The sequence below is a fragment of the Ylistrum balloti genome, unplaced genomic scaffold (assembly GCF_031769215.1).
Source record: "Ylistrum balloti isolate Yb309-2 unplaced genomic scaffold, AGI_CSIRO_Ybal_v1 Utg370840, whole genome shotgun sequence".
NCBI lineage: Eukaryota > Metazoa > Mollusca > Bivalvia > Pectinida > Pectinidae > Ylistrum > Ylistrum balloti.
In genome coordinates, this window is record NW_026782484.1 from 1459853 (window position 1) to 1484830 (window position 24978).

At 34.8% G+C, this 24978-nt stretch overlaps 2 protein-coding genes across 2 annotated transcripts in view; one reads left to right on the forward strand and one right to left on the reverse strand.

The window, feature by feature from the left end:
* The first annotated feature begins 1265 nt into the window (after positions 1-1265).
* On the forward strand, positions 1266-9611 carry LOC132558959 (hydroxyacyl-thioester dehydratase type 2, mitochondrial-like). The gene is made up of 4 exons (XM_060223585.1): positions 1266-1584; positions 2104-2186; positions 7840-7940; positions 8614-9611. The coding sequence occupies exons 1-4, from the start codon at positions 1367-1369 to the stop codon at positions 8671-8673; spliced, it is 462 nt and encodes a 153-aa protein (XP_060079568.1). The 5' UTR covers positions 1266-1366; the 3' UTR covers positions 8674-9611.
* Positions 9612-12346: 2735 nt separating this feature from the next.
* The window catches only part of LOC132558978 (uncharacterized), a 29614-nt gene continuing 16982 nt past the window's right edge, over positions 12347-24978 (reverse strand). Inside the window, exons 2-6 of the mRNA XM_060223603.1 lie at positions 20435-20966; positions 15722-15865; positions 14923-15021; positions 13089-13497; positions 12347-12446 (exon numbers count right to left, since the gene is read on the reverse strand). Coding sequence (XP_060079586.1) covers positions 12347-12446; positions 13089-13497; positions 14923-15021; positions 15722-15865; positions 20435-20966 — 1284 coding nt within the window. The remainder of the gene's footprint in view (positions 12447-13088; positions 13498-14922; positions 15022-15721; positions 15866-20434; positions 20967-24978) is intronic.

Here is a 24978-nt window from a genome sequence, read left to right on the forward strand (position 1 = left end):
TTATGGACTGTGAGTCGAAAATCCATGCCGAATCCTTGTGACTTTGCATCAAATTCCTGTGGCTATACGGTAACGGTTTCGGGTAGATGTATCTAAGAAGATATGTCGATACTATTTTTCTGCCTTATCACACATACAAAACACAATACTTGGAAATCATTTACAAACATCACAGCCAGCAGTGTTTTCTAATCTACCAGCACTTATACCAACAGCCCTATATATTAGTTACAACTTCAACTGTAGATAAATGCTCACTTTATTTTTGTTCACACATCAGTCATGACTGTTATGGCAACTTTCAGTTTCACTGCGCGGTAAGAGGTCCCGGTCAAGGTTGAAAATGAAACATAATTACCTGTGTCATAATCAAACATATTACTCATGACCATGGCAATTGTATGTATGTAGATCGAGATTTGCATTTTTTCAGCTGAAAGTAAGTAAAACTAAAAAGCGGCAAAAGGATAATTCCGGCAGATTTATTTTATAAAACCAAAATGGTTGTTATATTTGGCCTCATTTCATCTTTCTTTTTTTGTTTGTTTATTCAGTCAAAGGCATAATAAAATTACACATTACAAATATTACATAAGCAATTCCATAACAATTAAAATCAGTAATAAATTATTGTGGATTTCTTAAAATTATTAATTATAAAATATAAGATATCACAGAAGAATTTCACATACCTTAAAATATCACAGTTTAAACTAGTATCGCAGAAATTAAATTACACTGTGCTTGCAAATCTTCTAAGTAAAATAGTTGAAAATTTAGAAATATCAATAAAAAAGAGAGAAATTTGATAAAACCAGATGAAAATGCCTTTGGCCTTGGATTACCCATAAAGCCTATAAAATAGGCTTATTTCCAATGGGGTCCATTTAAGGTGTAATCCTTCCGGTTGGGATGTAAAGCCATGGAAATGAGATTAAATTAATTTTCTTTATTTAATTTTCATTAACTATAAATGAAACAGAGCACTACATTTGAAAGAAAATTACATTTACATAGAAGATATGAAAACAAATACTGAAAGTGAATAAAATGTTTTGGCACATTTCAGGGCATTTATGAAAAAGGATGGGATTTGAAGAGGTATTACATAATCTTTTATCTTTTTTTCAGACCAAATTAATCCCCACTTGTCTCTGGAGAGCGCAAGCCTAGATGAAGTTATCGTTCTTGCATTTAACTCTTTTGTGATAAAGATAAAAATGTTACTTGACCGTAAACAAAATAAACCGGGAAAAGCTCTGAAAGCTGGTTAGGCAAGGATCGTTCTTTCAGATATATGGCATGATAACTTAGGCCTATTGGTGGACGACTTTCTTAATAAGTATTCCATTTACTTAGAAATAACATGGCACCACTGACTTTGCTGTCTCATATCAGACGGACATTCTCTACAACCAGTTTACAACCAGGCAGTAAAGCTTCGTTGACGAAAGTTTTCACAGCAGCTGAAGTACAAACCTTCTCTGAGATAAGTCAGGACAAAAATCCTATTCACATCGATCCAGAATATGCTGCAAGTACCCGATTCGGAAAATGTATTGTCCACGGCGTCTTGCTTAACGGGTATGCATTACCAGTGATTACTCTAACCAAAAGGAATTCGTAGTCGACGCTCAACCGAGACAGACTCATTTTCCCCTATTTTTTCCTCTGTTACAATATTGTTCTGATATTACTTCAATACTTTATTTATGGCTGGTTCGCCCATTTTTTTTATTTATTTATAGAAATACCCAATTAACAGTATGTAAAATATACTGTACATACATGTATACATATTGATCAAGATATGTTAAAAGTTGATGACATTATAATATTACAGTCACCATTTATGGAATGAGACAAGTTTTCTTTACTTCTCCACCTGTTAGTTTAAAGGTTAAACAGGAATAACAACAATAATTATTTTGCTCAGATGTAACTTTGAATGAAATGACACTCTTATTATTGTTGTGTAAGAAAACAACACCTGGAAAATACCGAACGTTGCCTTGAGTTATTATGAATATGTATTTATGTTGAGATAGTTAGCCTGCTGCTTCAACTGATATTGACCAACACTTACTTTAATTTATTGTATAGTTTGCTGTCGGCTGCGTGCTCAACCAAGCTACCAGGACCGGGTGCTGTATACCTATCTCAGGAACTAAGATTTGTGGCCCCAGGTAAAGTTAGATATACATTAGTACCAGTGGAAACATGTTGTACATTTTGGGATTGTCCTCAGAAATCTGGTTTCTGAATTTGTCTACACACTGTGTTTCTTATTTTAAAGGAAGTAAAACCATCAAAAAAGTAAATGAAAAGAGGGTATTGTTATTCCATCTTTTTTTTCTTTATTCTGTATATGTGAACAGATATTTAACCTGTCAATATCACAGGACAGTCAAACTGTGCTGCAAAACAGAGAGAGAGAGAAAGCAAATCTTGTCCCATAAAAAAATTAAATGTTTGATTAACTATGCATATGAAGATAATGCTTTGTTCTATCATAGGAAGCATTCAATAACCAAAGAGGAATTACATTACATGCTGTCCTTGCAAATGGTGACATAGCAAAATATTTGTTTCATTCTAAAATATCACAGTAATTAAATTGTGTTGAAATTGAATCATCACTTCAGAAAGCTTATTAGTCCTTAATCAATGTATAGGCTATAATTTTCTCCCTGTTATGCTGTCCATCCCTGCGTCTATGAAAGATAGTCAGCACTATAGCAGCTTCATTCTGTGACAGTGAGAGATTTTCATCAAGCTTTACAAACTTACGAAGATGGACATTTCTTGGGCAGTTTTGACTTTCAGGGTCATTGCATCAAGGTAAAGATCGCTCAATGTTTTTTTAAAATATCATTGTCAGTGCTCTAGCATATAGGGTCTGGTAAAGGACAAATAATGCTTCAGGAATACACAGTATGCTTATTATAACTATGTCACAGAAGGCAGAATTGGGTAATTATTTTGACATACAATTTATGGTGAATTTCAGATGACACCATGTTTAACCATTTTCAATTTTTTAACAAAAAGAAAATATGGGAGAAATATTAACTATTAAAGTGTAAAGTGTAACAGGTGGTTTTTGAAGACATTACTCTCATGTCACGATAAGTCTGACACTGTCAATATCACACAAGAGTTGTCACTGTGAAGTGTATTGTCTTAATTTGATACATTTGTTGAGTTGAATGGTTCAATATATGTATATTCATCAATGGATGACAGTACCCAGGGTCACACCTTGGAATATCATCCACCATGAATAAAAAAATAATTAAAAGGTTTGAATGAGATTTTTGATAATATAAGTTTGATTTTACTGAAATTGCAGATTTTACATGTTTTACAAATATTTACAAATTGGTAATTTCAAATTAATTTCACACATAAAATCAACAAGAAATACCAGAGCAAATCAATGTAAATATTTCCCTCCTGTAGGCTTGTTAGCAAATCAGCTTCCAGATATTCAAAGTACAAAAATATTAGTAGTATATCTTGTTAACATTCTGGGCTATAGAGTGACTTATTAACTCAACAACTAAGTTCAAGTCGTGTATAGATATGCTAGATTTTGTATCAGCTAAATTATATTGTTTTAGACGAAAAGGGAGGATAGCCACACAAACTACAGTCTTTTCTTAAGGTAATGATATGCTTTTGTGACTTACTTTAATGCTACCGATGATCGGATATTTATTTACAACTTACTTTAATGCTACCGATGATCGGATATTTATTTACAACATAGTACAGTTGTAATATTATCCAAGGATATTAGACAATACTAATGTACTATGTAATTGAAATATAGGCAATCTAGTATGTACCTCATAATTATGTTAAAGTGCAGATGTTACACCAATTAGGGATAATAGACATCCTTAGTATGTACCAACCAGTCCTAATGCTACATCATCCTAGGATACTAGACACCCTATGTATGTACCACACAGTCTAATGTCACATCATCCTTGGATACTAGACACCTTGTATATGTCTTGGGATACTAGACACCCTATGTATGTACCACACAGTCTAATGTCACATCATCCTGGGATACTAGACACCCTATGTATGTACTATCTAGTCTTATGTCACATCATCCTGGGATACTAGACACCCTATGTATGTACCATCTAGTCTTATGTCACATCATCCTGGGATACTAGACACCCTATGTATGTACCATCTAGTCTATATCACATTATCCTGGGATACTAGACACCCTATGTATGTACCATCTAGTCTTATGTCACATCATCCTGGGATACCAGACACCCTATGTATGTACTATCTAGTCTTATGTCACATCATCCTGGGATACTAGACACCCTATGTATGTACCACACAGTCTAATGTCACATCATCCTGGGATACTAGACACCCTATGTATGTACCATCTAGTCTTATGTCACATCATCCTGGGATACTAGACACCCTATGTATGTACCACCTAGTCTAATGTCACATCATCCTGGGATACTAGACACCCTATGTATGTACCACACAGTCTAATGTCACATCATCCTGGGATACTAGACACCCTATGTATGTACCATCTAGTCTGATGTCACATTATCCTGGGATACTAGACACCTTGTATATATACAACATCAAAATGTAATATTATCTGTTAATGTTAAAACCGTCATCAATTATTACATCAATGCCTTTGTGTTTTTTCTTACTTTTCTTTATATCTAGATATTTTGACTTAAAGGTGATCCCCATTCTTTTTTTTACCTACTTAACTTGTGGAGTCATTTATACCTTTTTTGTACATTTTAACATTTTTCTAACATGCATCGTTTGTTTGTGGCATTCTTTTATTTTCATTTTTATGTTTTGATTCGAATTGAGAAATCATAAGAAACAAGCTGTTTATTTATCCTTTTTATTGAATGCATTATTAAAACTTTCATGGGATGGTCAATGCCTTTCACAATGAAATGCTGCATTGCAAAATTTCCAGCTGAGTTGATGATGTGTATATATACATGTTCCTGAAGAAATGTGTTAATTCTATGTACATTTCATTTACACATGATTAAGCAAACACATTTCTATAGAAGACGCCTTTGTATCACTTGTTGTGTGTTTACTCAGGATCAATATTTACAAACGGTCGTGATAAACGCATGTGTCAGGTTATTAAGTTCAGTTTCTATAGATCGGACAATTTAGTGTTTACCATTACGCATTACTATCAACGATCATTTAGAGTTCATCACTATGGCCACGCCCACTTTATAATATGTCATAGCAGTCATTGATCTCTCAACGATTCCCCGATATCAACAGGAAATTGTTTTGTTACAGGTGACAGCCCTAATGCATACTTACCCGTAAATACCATTCGTCTGGCACAAAAATAGCTCATCGAAAATACCTGGATTATTGGCAATCGATCGCATCGTTTATTGGTATTTTACCGAAAATTACAGGTCTTTTTACGCATTTAGATCTTTTTGTGGATATTTAAAGGGTTGTGATAACGGAAAAGAAATTAAATAAATAATTATGAAACAGAAAAATAAAATACATTTTCGAAAGGACAAGCAAAAGTGACTTTAATGTTTCATTATCACGAATCAATACAAAAGAAAATTGTACGAAATTGCCCCCCCTCCCCCCCACCACACCAGCGATTCATGCATTCTCCCAGATTTTTAACGTTTAACGTTTAAATATCTGCTTTTTACTGTTTACAAGTTCTAGTGGGATGAAAAAGGGTTACGTCGAGTAGAGTGTTCAATATTTTAACTTTTAATAGATTAATCCATACAGAACAAGCTGCAAAATCAACGATTTTTATCTGGTAAGTGATTTAGGAGTAATTGTAGGGAATTGAAAGAGAACTGTGTAAACTGAAATCGAAATGGACTTATTGTGTGGCTGGCTAGTTAGTACCGGGTATGTCCCCCATTCGCTCTCTCCACATCCCTGGTTATCCTAGGCATGGAGTTCATGAGTGAGTTTATCCTCCTCACTGGGATGGTCCATTCTTCACAGAGGGCTGCTCTCTGTTCTGTCAGAATAATAGGGGAAAGCTGGCGTCGTCGAACCTGTTTATCCAGCTGGTCCTACAAGTGCTAAATAAGGGATAGGTCGGGGCTGTATGGTGGCCAGTCCAGTAGGTGGATATTGTTGTTAGTGAGAAAGTCGCGACATTCCTGCTGGAATTAGAGGTTGTTTTGCTGCAACAATGGAACAACGTGGGATCGAAGGATTTCATCTCTATATCTAGCTGTGAATTAACTCTATGTGAGATTCCTCCCCACACCATAACCGATCCACCCCAAACCTATCCGTCTCTACTACGCAGCAGTCGGCAAAACGTTCTTCACGACGTCGGTATACACGACCGTCTGCTTGAAACAGGGTGAACCGGGACTCATTAGTAACAAGACCCGCTTCCACTGCCTCAGTGGGAAGATTCTGGGGGCATGTACCGCCACCCAAGTCATACGACGCTGGCGACGAGCAGTGGTAAGGGGGCAGACCTACAAACGGGTGACGTTCCCGCAGACAGCCTACTTCCCGCAATCGTTTCTTTACAGTTCTTGCATGGATAGGACGATTATGAGTACCTGTGTTATGAAGGACAGATTCAGTGGCAGTAAGGTGACGATTGCGCAAATGCACAAGACGAATTAATACGATATGTTACCTGTAACTGAAAGGGGTCGGGGTATCTCAGTCGAGGCTAAGGTAACATCCTAACCTCAGCTAACGCCTCTGTTGGGATTATGTTATAGGATCTTAGCCCTTGACTGAGATACCCCGATATTGTTCAGTTACGGGTAATAGTAACAGATTTTTTTCTCGCACCAAATACTTTGAAAATTATTCAATATTTCATCAGAGTTTGGCGTCACAAACTACCCACACAGCCTCTTCACTTTTAAACAGCGTTTGGTTAGTGACGCGTAAATAACGTAGGTCGCACTTACAAACAATACAACACATTTTCTATTTCATTTTAAATATGATTAATTAAATAGAATTGCACGAGTGTAAGTGCCACATATGCCTACACGCAGATGAATACATCGATGCATAAACAAAATCGGCGAAAACGCACGCAAGGGTACTAGACAAGTCGGACGAGAAAGAAAAAAATAGGATTAGGTGTTACATGGGATATCCCTGTCTGGTGTGTGAGAAAAATCTGTCCTGACGTTGTGACGTCACATGCGGACACCTAGACCTAGATCTGTCAGCAACCCGCCCAGTTTCCTTAGACGTCTACCAACACGTTCTATAGGGCAAGTATAGACACCGAAATGTCTGACAACCTGTATTTGCCTTTGACCTTGTATAATCATCGCAATGGCCTGACCCTTCTGAACTTCCGTAAGCTGTGCCATTGTTTAATGCTATCAGAAATTAATCAAAATATCGGGAAATGATGTGTCTCTGTGAAGTCTACCTAATGGTATGACGAGCAGTGTAACTCAATGTCACAACACCGCCACGCAATACAATAATGCAACATTCGGTACAGGATCACGTGGACTGTAACCTAGAGAGTTGCTCGACCGATTTCCATTGTTTTTGAACAACGTGTTCACAAGATATTGCAAATAATGTCACCCCGTGTTTCTTTATCCCTTGAGTTTATTAGCTACTAGCCATATTGCCTACCTCCAGAGTTGTTGATTAATATCGCATCCACAAGCTGATCACTCTCATAGCTGATACGCTTAAATAATCACTTCTCATCCCCTGATAGCGAAGAAATGCTTTTAGTAAGTCTTTATTCAGGGAAACGCCTATAAGTTTTATTTCACAACATTTCTGTATTTTTATTAGCTTTCCTAGGTGAGTCTGTGACAGCTGAAGTTGAAGTAATGAATATAGAAAGACTGGTTATGACTTTATCAACGATCGTTCGAGAAACCGATACCCGGAAGGTAGGTAAATTGTTTTATCTTCATAATGGAAATTGACGTGAATATCACTTAATGACGATATTTGTGAATAAGGTCATTCATCCCAGTGAACTTTGCTAGATGCTTAAATCCGTATACAGGATTACATTAAATGTAGAGGGGCTTACAAAATGTGATGGCATACTATGCTCATTTTAATGTTGAAATAACAGAATATGGACACACATACTATGATTATTACAGTGATAAAAATCCTTTTGTTAAGGATTTTGTCAGGAGGGAATATTTCGAGATGTCACTTTTTGCGTTTTCCTTGAAAGTTTGCGTTAAGCGTCCAACAATCGTAAGGTGTCTCGATAGTGAGAGTATTGATTGATTTTGGTAGATGTGTTTGTAGTAGACTAGATATCGTGTGGATTCATACTGAATATCGAGCAGATTTCACCGATATGTGAAATAAGTCCTTCATTTCTTTTTCATGTGTTAACATACCGCGAATTCGTCAAATGTGACAAGTTTTTAACAAATATCCTTTACACTAGTTACTTCTGTTGTAAACTGGTATTACTACTTATATAGAGATAGATAATATCTTACATGGTAATGTTCACATTCGTAATATAAATACAAAAATACCTGATATCGTCTGTATGAATTCATATTCCCTAACTCGATAACGTTCTGTTTCGTACAGGTGTTGTTGGAAGGATCAGCCAAGCTCATGATACCGAAACATTTAGCTAGGGGGAGGTAACTCTTGTGAACTTGACTGTCCGACTTTTCCTTCTGGTGCAACTATCGTGTTCCTTTCGGAATCAGACGTGGGATATCTAGGATTGATTTTAGTAAATTCATTAGACAAACCATCGAAAATTGTAATATTTTGTTTTTGTTGAATATATTCAACTAGTTTTAAAGACATGAATAAATGGTGAAATATTCCCTCCAGGAGTACTTAATTATAGAACCCTGCATGCCAAGTTTTAATTCATATGAATAGTACCACGATTCAAAAGATACTAATGCATTTATTGATAAGATAAGTCCGATAAGCTGAAAAAGCAGGTTACCTGTATCATTACGATGTTTCTTCCTCTTCATGTAATGATAAGATTTAATATTGATTCCTCTTACCCTTCTGTGGAATCTGTTTGATGGAGATTTAATCAATATTTTGATTTCCTTGACTCGTCCTCTTTATTCCGACACTGTATGGGGAAAGTTGATTTGTTATTTGGCCTAGATGTTAACATTAAAATATCTCTTTCAGGAACAATAGAATGTTGTCCACGCACCAGTTGTACTCCTATGGTTACGACACTAAATGGGTGGTAGCACAGGCCATGTGGACCTTTTTAAGTTTTTAATCCGATTTCATGGGCAGTCACTCAAGTGCTCAAATACCGCCCACTTTTATTTAATGTTGTATACGGTAAAATTCCATTGTTCTTGAAAGAGATTCTTTGTATGGCATTGTGCTATTCACTGATTAGACTTTAGTACATTTGTACAGAAGCAATCGACTTTTGACAACCATTAAGTATCCACGACATATGAAAGATTCGATCTTTCGTTTCATTAAAATGTTAATATTATAGTTTGAATGTGTTTAGTATGAGGAGTTTGTGAATGTTATTGATTGTTTTATCAAAAGATAAATATGTGTGAATAAATGTTTGTTTATAAAAGTTTTATTGAAATTGTGCTTAGTTGTTATTTGTTATGACAGGATTCTATCGTTTTCCTAATGTTTTGCACTGTACGTTATTCCAAATGTCTGAAGGTAAGATACTGTTGATACTGTGTCCTGATATGGTTCACTTTATGATGGAAGGTCTGATATTAGCTACCGTTTTCCTGCTCGTCACATCCTCACGTTTCTCGTCGAGATTAGAATCAGTTGAGTTTTCCTGTCGATGTACCTCGTGGTTAGCGCGTTAGTGCAATGTATCTTTCTTGCCTTTTTTCTACGTACTGAGTGGGGCAATTGTATTGATGGTTTTTGTGGGTTTTTTTTTTGTTTTTGTTTTTTTTTTACTGTTTTAACTTTTGATCTCTTGTCTTAATGTGGCAACATTGTCAATATGGATACCTTTCTCAAACATGAAATCAATTTCTTGGTAATTATAATTAGTTTATGCGAATAAAAGGCCTTTTCATGGTTGATGGTTTATTTTTCTATACTAAGGATACCCATATAAAGGTCTCTTTATTACTCTGATATTTTTTACACGATTGCCTTGTACAGAAATCTCCCTTTTTTACATCGGCGCACATGTAGGAACTCGGAAACAATACTTAGCATTGTCCCACAAACATCGCTGTAACTCCAGGAAGCTCGAGGACAAGTTAGTTCATGGAGAGGAAGTATGTAACCCTGCTAAATACTAGCCGCAATATACCGCTTGGCTAGAGAGAACTCTTCAAATCGATCGGTTGAGCGTCATACTAGTCAGCCTGGAGTCCCGTGTTCGAATCCTAGCGCAGGCATTGGAACGAATGACCTCTGTTACTTTGTTTCAGCAAATGTAAAATAAATGCAGTGTGTCTTCGCGTATCCGCACTAACACATGTCACGACCTACCCCAACATTTTCTCGTTTCGTACACTAACAATCTCCTCATCAATATATTTTGTCTCTGCTCATTGCTTTTCCTAACATATTTTCTTACCAATAGGCTTCATAATTTGAAAGTGCCATCTGATGTGAAGACAATGTTAAGCATCATTTGGTATTTGAAATCTACACCATGTTTTAGATTTAACAAGCACTGTTTTCCGAACCATGAATTTAGGGTTGACGAAACCACTTAACCCTGTAATAGAAACATCAACTTGAAATCACTTTTCTAAATTTTAACTTTATCCATAAAACGAAATTTAAAATTTATGTGATTTTAACAGGTTGACATGTTACTGTTATGACATTTTATTGAGTCTTATACAGTGAAGCATGGTCTTTGTCATGTATTGACATTAATTAGTTTTACAGTACATCTGAGGAATCGCTTTTATATGACATTTGTTCATGAATTACTGCCAAAAGTCCATTTTTTATCTTTTTAGTATAATTGATTTATTGTTAAATAAGTATTTGATGCAATCGTTTATGATTATGGTTGGTCAAAGTAGATAATAAAACAATGTCAAGATATGTTTGGCAATACTTTTAATATTTTTTTGTTTCGCTGCCATTTATAGAACATTTATAGTAAACAATTCTAATAACACTAAAATATAACATTTTTAGTAAGATGAAAAAAATGTGTCTGTCACGTGATAGTGATGCTTCATATATACACACTAATTAAAAAGTCAGGTCCGTCGTCACATGATGGCAAGGTCACGTGGCCCTAGATAATAGTCATGGTCGTCGTCGGTCACGTGATAGTGACGATCCATGACCACTAAGGATAGAGTCATGCCCGGTTAATGTTATGTGTTGGTAATAATCCATTACCACTTTACAAAGAGGCATGTCCGTTATTTGTCACGTGATAACGATACTCCACGACCACTGAGGCTGAGTCGTATCCATTGTCGTCACGTGATGGAGATGATCTATGGTCAAAAGATATAGTCATGTCCGTTGTCTGTCACGTGATGATGGCATGTACACATAGCAATAAAGGGCAACGTTATTTACAAAAGCGAAAATACTGATAATGCAAAAAAATATTTCACGAAGTTTCCTTATTATGAATGCCATTCGGACCTATGAGCTAATAAAGAAGAAATGATGTTCCTCATCTCGGTACCATAGGATGAAGTGACTCGTGATCAGCTCTAACTGCAGATTTCGATCTGTACTTTTCATGATTCACATGAAACCTTTTGAGCGAGTTTAGTATCGAAGAGTATGCCCTAGGTAGTTTTAAGTATGAGGTATATCTGATAAGAAAATGATTGTCATTGTTATATATGTTTGATAAATATTTGTGATTGTTGATGCAACGAGATACCGTCAACATGGGCTATCTCCTTTTGTTTAATCAATATGTGACAGTGTTAGACATGTATATCAATAGTATTTCACCTTTAAGATGGAATGAATCGCCATTTTTATCTTTAAAAAATATTTACAACAAATATTGCATTGACGCAATATACCCGTCTTCCTGTCTCCTTTTCATATTACGAACTTGCGTAATGAGAGAGAAAAAATGTTAAATGTAAAACCGTACCCTAAAAATATACAAGTACAGTACGCATAAATGTCTTGTCAACTGCACCACATAATCCAAGTGACTACATATTCACGGACCAGAGAGACTTACTGGTCTACATACGGGAACCACAGTCTACTGAAGCAGTGATACGTAGTTCATTATACGTAGCATCATGTCCACACACGTTCTGTAAGATATACCGACCATCTCCGTTGTTATCAAATGTTATATATAACCGTTAGATTTGATGCGATAGAATCAGAAGTTTTTGGCCTGCTTAACCTCCCAAAGGAATTCTTTATTTCTGGGGTTTTCTTCACATTCCTGAACGTTGTTTGGAGGAATGATCTCGTTGTATCTGTAACACACAAAACAAGACCATGAAAAATGAATGACTTACGCTTTCTATACAGCGTTGTTCGAAGAAAAATTCGCATAAATAGATACCTTCTTATATGCTAAACTGGATAAATGGCAAAGTTTTATGCTAAATCGGGAAAAATTGAACTTGTCAAGTAAGTTTTATCATTAGGGAGAATAAGGAATTGTTCAGCTGATACCAAGACCATTAGCATCATTTAAGATTACCGGCATGTACCGGTACCACCAGTGTTACCGCCAGTTTTGTCATTGGCACGCTTCTCGGATAAGTAAATGAAACAATACTTATCAGAACCTCCCGATCTTTAGTTTATACACATGTACTTAACGTTGTTGTGAAATTATCTGATATTTAAACATTACGAAATTTCTTGAGTTATTGGACTAGAACACCTCCCCGTCTACATTTTGACTTTTCTTTTGATAACTTTTGATTTTCCTAAGCAGCCTCCGAGGCTTCACAAGTTTGGCCCTTAGCATCACTCACGTGTCGTAGAAGGACGAAACAGATATATGATGCAATTTAATTCATTGTTTGGTTCTACTGTATCTGACTACAAATTTCTATTAAAATGTGCTTTTCACTTGGGTGTCCTTTCTTCAACTTTCTACAACTCACCGAGTCCAGTCTCCTTTACATATAATCCATGGACTAATATCTACTTTTTGATGGAGCTCTGGCGAGATCTCGGGGCTGATGAGATTTGGTGTTCCCGCGCTTTTACCTCTGGTGATGAGTCTAGTTGCGGAATCATAACAACAGTGCTGTGCCGCTAGTGTGTCTGTACCGGGAATTAGTTTAGACCGGATGCAGTGTTGTGCCGCAGGTTTGTAGGTGGCCAGGGCCTCTTCTTCACTACTGGCGTCCAGCCACAAGTAGTGCTGTTTCTTCTGGTCGTCCCAAACCTTCTCGTTATAGGACAGGTGGAGAGGGTATGTACAGGGACAAGATGGCAGGTCGGTCTTCTTGAAGTATTCGGTGATCACCTCTCTGTTGCAATCCATCCACTCGCCACAGTTGTCAACATCTGTAGTATTATAAGTTATGTTCCCGTAATGAGTGGCAATAAATGTATCAAATATTATCAAAGCAAAAATATGCTGGAAAAGACGGACCACAGAACTCTAGGTGATAAAACAGAGGATTACATACGTTACCAATAACGTCACGCAACAAGTATATCTTAATAAATAGACAATCATGTGGAACATATTGAATAAGTTATTCCTCACCAAGCAATTCACCGCCTATTACTGAAATTGCGTAATTAACAAATATAATAATAAGGTAATGTTTTATTAGAAATGAAAGATGTCAATTTAATAAGCCTCGTTAATGTTTTAAGTAAAAATATTATGTTTTTTGTCTAAAATTTATAACGACCTAAGGGAGACTACTGCAATTTCCTTCAAGACAATATTGCGTCGTGGTTGTAATTTATCAGGTTTTCCATTATTTCCAAGAAAAAACACGAACTTTATTGACGAATATGTTGGTCTGAAGATAGAAATAAACCAAATTTGTGTATTGAATACTTTCACGCTTTTGTTAGATGATGCGAAAAGGAATTTATTGAAGCTGTTTTCAGAATTGTAAGACCTTTTCGAATCTTTCAGTTTCCCTTTTAAATCTGTTGACCACATATGTTTTTGTTGTAACTGGTGTAACACGATGCTCTCCCCTCTTGACAGTGCCATTCCTGCATGTCTATTTATCATATTAATTTGTCACAATCTATGAGGTGTTCAAAGTCTGCTTTCCTATATTATATATATATATACCCGATCGCTGACGGACAATATTTAACAAATAGGGTGCTAAAAGCTCTTTGATTAGGGTCACTTATCATAATTTTTCCTACTGATTAGTGTGTCATGTGAATATATTAGCACTACATAGGTTCTTAATTTGCAAACAAAAAACAAAACAAAAAAATGAAGTAAAACCAGATTTACATAGTTTTTGCCTTAACACCTCCAGCATGGTGATTTCTTTTAAAGAACTTCAAGACTCTTTACGTTTCCCCTTTCATTTCTTTGGTCCTGATTTCTTAATGTTTAAGTTAAGTACGATGACTCCACTAGTGACTTCTCCGTTTCTGTTTTCATGGCATGTTTATATCTATTCGATTATGAGTTGGCATTGTTTAACCCTTAAGGGATATAAACTACATCATCGATTGATATGTGGTAGTAGTTCAGAAGTACTCTATGTAAGATACATTAGAATGTTTCCGGATGTACGAGCTACAATCTTTTATAAATATACTGGTACATTTCATCATATTCTGCATGTTTCGTTTATGCCTTTAATTCACACAGATGTTTCTGCTTTTGATGTGTACATGTTTTATGGTAAAGGAAGTATTAACGTCAGATTTACACATGTTTTTACCATCAGCAAAATTACTGTCGCCAACGTACTGCATGTTCAGATTTGAAGTTTAAATTACCTGGATCAATGTAATCTTTTCCTGGAGGTTTCGGTACAAAATTGTCATTTTCCCACAGGTAGAAACTACTGAAATGCTTCCTTCCAGTTTCCTGATTACCTACTAATTAAGTAAAACACAATGAGAAGTCAATGATCTTTCAGCATTATTTCAAACCTTCAGGATGATATATTTTTTCATAGTATATTCTTTCATTATATAAATCCGCTTTGCAGATTAATTCAGAGTTTACCATTTATACATCTGATTGGAATTTAGAAAGCACAGCCCGATATTTAAACTACTTGAGGTAATGACTCCTAAAATATAAAATGAAAAATTTCAGAAATCCACAGTATGATAATTTTGTTTTCCTGGAGACATGAAAAGAAAAGAATCTACGAATATGGTTTAGCCATAGGTTTAATCCATTATGGTATTTTGATAAGTGAGACAATGATAGCTTGCGTAAACGTCTGTAAGATGTTTAAAATCTATCTGTAGTAAGGTTAGATTATGATCATCGTTTCAGTGTTGAAGTATGCATTGTAACATCTTATTAAATTATGGAATTCATATAAAGTAAATTGGTAGATATTAATAATTCAACGTTCGTGATATAGTGTCAATCAGTCAACATAGTTAAAATTATGTCATTAATTTTATGAGACAATAAGTCAATTTGTGATTAAATAACGCCGATAAGTCAAAATTGTATTTCAGTTAACTCAAAGTAATTGACATTAAAAGAATAATTGACCATTTAAGATAGATATTCATGTTTTTCTTTGAAACTATGTAAATAGCATCACTGACGTACCATTGCCCTCACAGGATGGCATGAAACAAACCATGGACTCCACTTCTTTACATGCCACGCCACATTTCCGATTTCTTTCTTTCTGTCCGACTCCACACGTTGTGCTGCATGGCCCCCATTCCGACCAGCTCCACTTGCCAACACCTAAAGTACCAAGAAGATACGAACCGAGAGTGAGGAAAATATTCACGATTTTAATTCACGATCTTAAACAGTTGCCAAGCGTAGCGTAAACTTGTACAATAATTGTTTTATTTAGCTTAATGTTTGTTTCGATGTCATATTTATCCATGCTTTTATTTCATCCAACAAATTTATTAAATTATAGCATGTGTTTGTATGAACAAACCTCACAATTGCTTTTGATAGATCATATTGAGCATTTTCCGCGGTCGCTTCCTAAGTTAGACCCTTAGTATCAGAAATCCTAGAAGGACGGAACAGCTGTAAGTGCATTTTCATTAGTATTTTGTCTTATTCAAAATTTGTATTGAAATACGCAATTTAATTGTCCTCTTGTATAATACTTTTAACAACACGTGCATGAATCATCACACGTGATGAACAGTATATAAATCTATTTAAAATATTTTGTTATCGTTATCAAGAAAAAATCACATTCATATATCAAGATAGGAATAAACACCTAGACAATATTTTGTCAAAATCATAACTATTTTTATTCTTCATTATTAGATGTTAAGAGGTGTTAATATGATATCTTAAAACATTAATGAATACATGATTAAATCGTATTCCGTCATAACTATCAAACAGCCTCGGTGATAATACATTTCATTTTAAAATAGCTAGAATTATTTTATCTCACTTCAGGCGCCCTCTGTTGCAAATGATATCTTCCAGTGGTTTGTTAGCTATGTAACTATAACACCATGTTGCCCATTAGTCGACACGTTAAATGTAATAGCGTATATACCCACAAAGTCTATTATTTGGTAACTCACAGATCATATATACAATATGTTGATATATATTTCTCTTCTCTAATGTATTTTGACCTACGTATATATTTTTTTCTGAAAAAGAAACTTCATTTTCTTTCAGCAAAATGGTTTATCAAATTTATCCTTTACAAATTAGTTTCGTTATAGATGTATCAACTTTTATATTGCACAATGAGAAAGCATTATATCACGATTTGATCTGTAGCTATGAAATTTGTCTTTCAGCATTCCTAACATATCTCTCTTTCATTATGTTATATATTCCATCGTACAGATACAAAGCATGTAAATAAACACATCAAGAATTCAGGTCAATAGTTTTTACTATCGTATTTGCTTATATTTTTCATAACAATGAAAGAAAATAATTGCTTCCTCGAACCTCCAACATCAGGAAATGAAGCACGTAAAGGACTTCAAACTCAAATGTTTGTAAGCCGTGTATTTATCAAACTCGTTGGTCACATTTGGCCCGGTCCATATATCAATAACAACAGCAGTGCATTTTTTTCTCTTTTTCTGAACTTGTTCAAATTTCAATTTTAAGTGTTTGTCAGGTGCTCGTTTTCTTAAGAGTTTCAGGAATTTTTATTGGTATTTATCCTTGGCTCATATCTTACTAGATTCTTAGTGGCATACACCATCATAATATTTAGGTTTTCATGGGATATTGCCTCGACATGGAAACCAGAGCCCCGCTTTAAAACTACAAACATTTCTTTTCTCCAATGGGGTGCTTATTTCTTTTGTGTGATAACTTATTGTGTAAAGCAAGAATGTTGCAATGCATAAAAGTCGAAAATGATTTGACAACCAGATAGTAACAGTTATACGTCAACAAAATTTGATATAAAACGACTTCTGCAACAGAAAACTGAATGTTAGGGGGGAAAGTTGAAAATACATATGATATATATCGTAACAAAGTCAAGTATTGAGGTGAGCAATGCAGGAATTTGGTCTAATCTTTAGAGAAATGAAGTTCATGTTTGATAAATTTATGTCTGTACCAGAGTGTAGAAATCTTAAATCCCTATAGGGAAAAGAGACATACTCTCAAAATCCTTTCCTTCTCGTGCCTCATAAAAATGCTGTGTTGACCGCATGCATCCGATCAGGTTTTCATAACAAAATACTACATATAACCGACTATGCACTTTGAAATTAAAAACAGTCGAATTATGCGCCAAAATGCCAGAAGATACATTAACAAAATTACATTATTTAAGTAATGGCCTCATTAACTTTACAATATTGGATATTTTGTAATCCATGTTATATCTGTGATGATTCTTCACATGTTTTTCATCATTATCACTCACTCTTCGGTATCATTTACTCTACAGAATATTCATGTGTGTCACTCATTTTATAGAGTTTTCATCTGCATCACCCACTCTATAGAATTTTCATCTGTCTCATTAATTTTATAGAGTTTTAATCTATATCACTCACTCTTAGAACTTTCATCTGCAACATTTACTCTATACAATATTCATGTGTGTCACACTGTTGAGTACTCATCTATGCCACTCACTCTGAAGAGCTTTCATCTGTGCCATTTACTCTATAGAATATGCATGTGTGTCACACGGTTGAGTACTCGTCTATGCCACTCACTCTGAAGAGCTTTCATCTGTGCCATTTACTCTATAGAATATGCATGTGTGTCACACTGTTGAGTACTCGTCTATGCCACTCACTCTGAAGAGCTTTCATCTGTGCCATTTACTCTATAGAATATGCATGTGTGTCACACGGTTGAGTACTCGTCTATGCCACTCACTCTGTAGAGCTTTCATCTGTGTCATTATCTATAAAGCTTTTATTTGTTCACTTAAAAAACTTTGTAAAGTTCTCTTCTATATCGCTCTATTGAGCTTTCGTCTGTTTCGCTCACTCTAGAGTTTTCGTCTATATGCCTTAAAAAGTCGCCGTGGTATTTACATTAAAACAGATTAAACATCTAAATCTAGTGGATAACCGAATATCCTAAACGATTACATGTACATGTTTGGAAGAAAACATTAAGGGTAACTTCACACGAGTCTACTTGTAAATGTATGTTATGTGTTGTGCTTATGAATCAAGGGATAATCAATTATTACAAAAAGGATTAATTTTGAAGGGTGTGTAGATACTTTATGGTACGGTTCGCCATGTAAGTTTTGCCTGCCCTAAGTATTCCTATGACCAAACAATATGTTCAGTTTCGATTCTAATTGTGTATTCGGCATGTTTACCATCATGAAAATGACATGCTAGTGTGTTTGTCGTGATATTATGATATGAAGGTTCTTCTATTCACAACATCTAGCACACAAAGATGAGTTAACCCAATGAAATGTTGCTATGCAGGCCTCGACATCAATCATTTAACCTCAACAAGCTAGTGCCCCTCCTTTTCACGATTAAGTTTCGTTTTCAGGTTTACATTTATGCTAACGGTGTTGATGTGTCCAATATATTACAGAGGCAAAGATTAAAAAAAGAAAATTTAAGCAAACGTTTACAAACAATTTGCTTTTTGCCACAGACGTGGCCAAACACGAACGCTATATTTAAAACTGTTGATGAAAGATAATGAATTCACAGGAAGGAAACAGATAGCACGGATTGATATATGAATAACAAAAAAAAAACAGAAAGAAATAGTGTAAGACAAATGTAAATCTTACCTATGATATGCTTGTATACTATTCAACACATCTACTTCACAAGTCATGTTTTGTGATATTTCATCGTTATGTTGTCTTTTATTCTTTATTACTGTCACTAAGTAACAAATATTTGTCTACTCGCTTTTCTTACATTTACTAATGCTATTGCTTTCGACAACATTTGCTTTAACTCTGGAGAGCGTTTTCCACCGATCGGTGCTGCCACCTGTTGGTGATATAAGATTGTCTTATTAGTGATGGTGATATTGGTGCTGCGTCGATACCTGTCTAATGTTAATGAGTTGTGGCAGGCTCTGGTCATGATAGACAGCTCGGACGTGTAACCTGCCTTCATTAGTCTACTGTCGACAAATACCTTACATCCTCAATACTCAAACTCTGTACTTTACACAAGGGAACTATCTGCGGTATGTTTTAGAGGGAAGCATAGTGTGTGTACTTTATTAACAGGTTCACTTATAAGAAACATTCCTGGAAATATTGTTAAATGATGGAATGTATCAACGGTCAAAGTTACAAATTGTATGATACAGCTATGGTAGGTATTTTTGTAAGAACTACCAAAGATTGATAAATAGGTCACAGTTCAATAAAACATAATATCAGTATGAATGTATTTTTAGACTCAAAGCTTTCAGGATCCTTGAGTTTCAATAAAAATAGACACGATATCTCTTCCTTATGAAAATAGAGAAAATGATAGTGTGTATGAAACTAAAGTACAGCCGGTAGTTGGAGGTATTACTAAAACTATGATGAAGCCTATGTATAGCAATAAAAGGTGATATGGTTGAAGCCAATCAATTTGATTTACTGTCAATAAAAATTATTTGTATGAACGAACTTAAAATGATGCGTGTTTTCTAGTAACAGGAACAAAACATTAACTTCTTCATCAATGATTAGCCAATATTATAATAATGGACTGCTATATTTCATTTTTATTTCCTTAGTACTTTTGATAATGCTCTTCGGAACTATTGCATACTAAATTCTTGAACTAATTCGATTCGCCTTTTCGTTCGTTCATTCAATTCAAGCTCATTTGCACTTTCTTCTCATCTTACCTCGATTTTTACCACCAGAGGCTGGTATCTTCCGTCTTCCATTTTTGTTGTTTTTCCTTATGGAATGTTGAGGTTTGTCAATAACACTATTATCCCCTACACTTAGTGTCACTTGAGGAGCTCCATTACCTTTATGAGTGTTCCAGTTACCTCCCTTAGCAAGCTCTTCTTTTGCTACTGTTTCTATGATATGTCGAATTGTCGTTGGTTCTAACACATTGTCAAAATTAATTTTCTTTTGTTTTCTTCTGGATTTTCTCCGCTTTGTATTTTTATTTTTATTTCTGTTTCTTCTATTTTTATTCCTCTCTGATTTGGAATCTGGTGCTACAATTGTGCTATGTTCTTTATCTAAAGCATTCGGGTTAGGTGCATCCTTTCGTCCATTTTTAAACTTTTGTTTGCGTCGACGTTTGAATGGATATTTTGTACCCGTGTGTGGATTATTAAATTGATGAACTGTTCTCTCATAAAAATCTGTGAAGTTTGTGAAGCTTTCGTCTTTTCTTCCAGTAGAATTTGCCTCTTCATTCTGCAACATAAATTTGACATTGAACTTCACCAATCGGTGCATTGCATTGCATTCTGAAATAAATACTTTTGATTTTGAAATTTTCCAGTCAATCACAACTTGCGTTTCGTATTTCTATTTTGTCCATGCTACTACAGCTGCTTTAGTATATTTTATTGATTTAAAATGGCGCTTAGAGTCATAAAATGCTTCATTTACTTATAATACACATAACTTCGGTTTGAAGACAAGTACGAGGTAATGGTATGTACAACAATAGTGTTAAAACAGTACAGGAACAAGATGCAACATCTTGCCATATGCTTCTTTGTTGAAGGACCATTTTCATTTCTTGAAGACTGATTTCGATGAAAGAAAGATAATATCTACATAACCCATATAAAATGCGCTGTGTGAAGAACTATTTGAGATTGAAACGTCATATATTTAAGTCATATTATCAATATATCTTCAATATCTTTTATTAAATTGTTAGTATAAAAAGATAGCAACTCGGTGGTGAAAAAATTATGATATTCAATATTCCCTGACCATTCAAAAACGGTATCGGTCATTAGCTGTATAAAATCACGTTAAGGTGTCTTTCATAGCGGCAGACTATGGAGCCACATAGGAGAGGGAAACTTATTAGCTGTGTTTGAAACGTTTCCGAATGAAAACTGTGATTAAAGAATTAACACATTTCTACAGAGCAAATACTTGTATATACAACTGATGAAGATACACCAGACATGCACAATTTTAATTACCATATCACGTGTTTCACGTGAAACCTTCACTTTCATATTTGTTTTTAAACCATTCACTACTCCATTCCTCTTTGATTGATTGTAATCGAGTTCATTATTTGAAACATAAAACAACATTATGACAATGTGTATTTACCCGCATCAAAAACCCATTTAGAAGGATGATAATTGAATTTGTTAAAAGAGAATATAATATCATCTAATGACTTTGAAAACACGTTTTAAGAAGCCATATGGATCAGTGCATTCGTTCTCTGCGTATGATAAAGAGTACAGTATAACCACGTGATGCTTGATAATGATAGTCGTTACAACATTTGTATTAGAGAATCACATCTATTTGCATTCATGTTTAATTTGCAAAGATCCGTATGTAATGAGGAACGGAATAATAGGATACTATACGATTTCGTTCGAAAGAAACTCGGGTATAGATAGATTCTTCACATATAAACAACTCTTAGATAAAAAATTCTTTTCTTATTATTAAGAAATACGATGAAATGTATTGCAACGCAGGAAGTTAATGTATGAATTTACAAATATATTTATGTATATATCATACAGTATAATTATATGTATTCTGGACAACAGTATCCATCGTGTGGGTTCATTCTATTATCGAGGCCTAACACATAAATGGTTTTATGGATGGGTTATCGAGAAACATGAACATTTGTAGTTTTATACTCGGCACAAGGTGAGAGATGACGCGTACGTTTGGCTTCAAGCTGTGTTCACTGAATGACCCTCCCACCCAAATCTGCACGTGCGTTCAACTCACGCGCATGCAATGGCTTTACCAGAAACATAAGCACAAAGGGTGATGATTGATAGGCCTCAATCCAACATATTGGTCATGTTTAGTGACTTTGTGGCCATTTCGTTCCAGTTAAAGACACGTTTCAAGATAATTATTTCTAAACTGTTTTGACAGCACTGTTACAACCAAGTGATAATAATATCATTGGAATATTGGCTAGGAGAGATGTTAGCACGAATTATGACAGTCTATATTAGTTCACAACAAAAGCTTTAAGCATGGACTATAACATTCTATATCAGTTCACCTCATCACAGATTGTTATATTTCATATAATACACAATACATGTACAACACGTCAATAGATACTATAAAGAATTTTAACAACTGATAAAAGGAAAGTTTCTCTATATTAAACATCTTGGTGATGCTAGGTTGAAATCTGGAACACCATCATTTCACTTCAGAAATTCGCAGGTGTTTTAGTATGCTTATCAATCACTGTAGGTAATAAATGACCCTTATTTAATCAAAAGACTCGCCACATTGATGTAGGTTGTCGTTGGCAGCCATCAGACGCATTGCTTGTTGTACCTCATTTGAAGTAGCGCGCTCTTGGCACCTATTTCGATGTCGCGCATTCTCGAGAAATCTCGTTAAATGTGCGGTGCAATATCAGGTTCCTTATGTACTATTGGAATACAAAATAAACATGTTCTGTCGCGGGTTCTCAGAGAAGTTCTTTAACTGCTTTGCCTTGTACACACGTAAATGATTAGAATGATTTTTTTAAAAATATGTTCATATACTTCTTTCAATATGACATTCGATGTCAAATTGCAGGTTATCCATATTGGAATGTATGCTTTATTTAAACTAGGCTTTCCCTTTATCTTTGAAGTTTTCTTTACATTTAACGTTTTATGGATGCTGCACCTGTCCTTTCTTGTTTGTTTGTAAACGTTTAAATTCTTTGAACCTGCGAACTTTTTTATTGTGTGAAATACGATACAAGATTTCTAGTCCATTCATTCAGACTCTTGCTCTTCTATATTATTTTGTATTTTTCAGTCCGATTTCATCGTTTTAGCCGAAAGAGTAGACAAAATGAAATTACACTAATCGTGCTAGCTTGTTCAAACTATCACTTTTTCCATAGTGTTAGAGAGAATGTAAAGATAATGTTACACTCCCTCCGTGTCGATGTTACATAGATATCATGAAACCGTAATATGATTTCGAAAACTCAAGAACAATCGACTATTAATAAACGAGTTTATTCATTTCCATATTTAATTAGAATTTATACACCTAAGCATCTGGATTGCGTGATATTCATTTATCATATTGTACATTCATTCAGTGAAATAAGATACCGAAATACATCGTAACGTTTTTAACTTGGGTTACGAGTATGTGCGGTTCATTTTATATGGATGTCAGAAGAGCCGATTAAGAAAAGTTAAAGAATTAAATCATTTGTCTGAAATAGAATAAGTGATTAGGGAAAACAGCAAACAGATTTTTATCATAAGTAATATCGATTTAATTGTCATATCAAATGAAATTATGAAATTTACTGACATGTTTGTAATAATCGGCATAATATCAAAACTGGGGACATGATCATAGAATCTTAAGAGACTATATAAAATACAGTTGTCACATACATACAGTAAACAATGCCGTAGATGTACATTTCTAAAATGATACTTCTACCAGTGACGAAACATTGAATGCCTTCGAGACTAGCAATTAACCTCTTCATCCGTGGATATGTTGATAGTGATAACGATTCGTATTGTGAACCACGTTATATTTGAAGTCAGAGTTTTAAACAGGAGAATATTGTGTTTAAAATGTTATTTTTTGAAATATTGGGGTTATGGGTTGAAAACATTAACATTAGCTGATGGGAAATAAGGAACTATAGGTACATTAACAATATTTATCTTCTGTGTAAATATACGTAATTATGTATCAATTAAAGCGTGGTAATGCAGCCCTAATACAAATGGATTTATATGATAAATGTTCCCATGTGCTCCAAGCAAAATTTCAACACTTGGATCTTATGAGGAAAATGGCACCATAAGAATGCTAATTCAGTATGTTTCAAAGTTGCGTTTTTAATACATCGACGTACCAATGGACGAAGACCAATCTATTGCACCTATAAATTTGTTTCGTGGAATTATTACTGTGTTTACATATGGTAGAGGTTGCACAAAAGGCACATAAGGGGCGCAGAGAGCGAAAGTGATCGTAACTCCTGGAGTATCGAGGATGTCACTGATGCAGTGATGCATGTATACAGGCCATAATTTTTTAATCCTATGAGGCGGTTGATGAAAATAAAAAGTGATGTATAATTAAATTTATATATACATGAGCAGGCAGAATTAACAGGCTCCTGTTTTCTTGCTTCTTTCAAGATAACAGGTACACACGCGATTGCTTCTCAATTTCTCCAATTTGCAAATCGGATAATCGAATTTTA

What these genes read in the sequence shown, in the direction of transcription:
- LOC132558959 (XM_060223585.1), top strand. Translation starts at nt 1,367, where the DNA reads ATGGCACCACTGACTTTGCTGTCTCATATCAGACGGACATTCTCTACA. An exon ending in CACGGCGTCTTGCTTAACGG is followed by an intron (nt 1,585 to 2,103) that starts GTATGCATTACC and finishes TTTATTGTATAG; the next exon opens with TTTGCTGTCGGCTGCGTGCT. An exon ending in GAGAAACCGATACCCGGAAG is followed by an intron (nt 7,941 to 8,613) that starts GTAGGTAAATTG and finishes TGTTTCGTACAG; the next exon opens with GTGTTGTTGGAAGGATCAGC.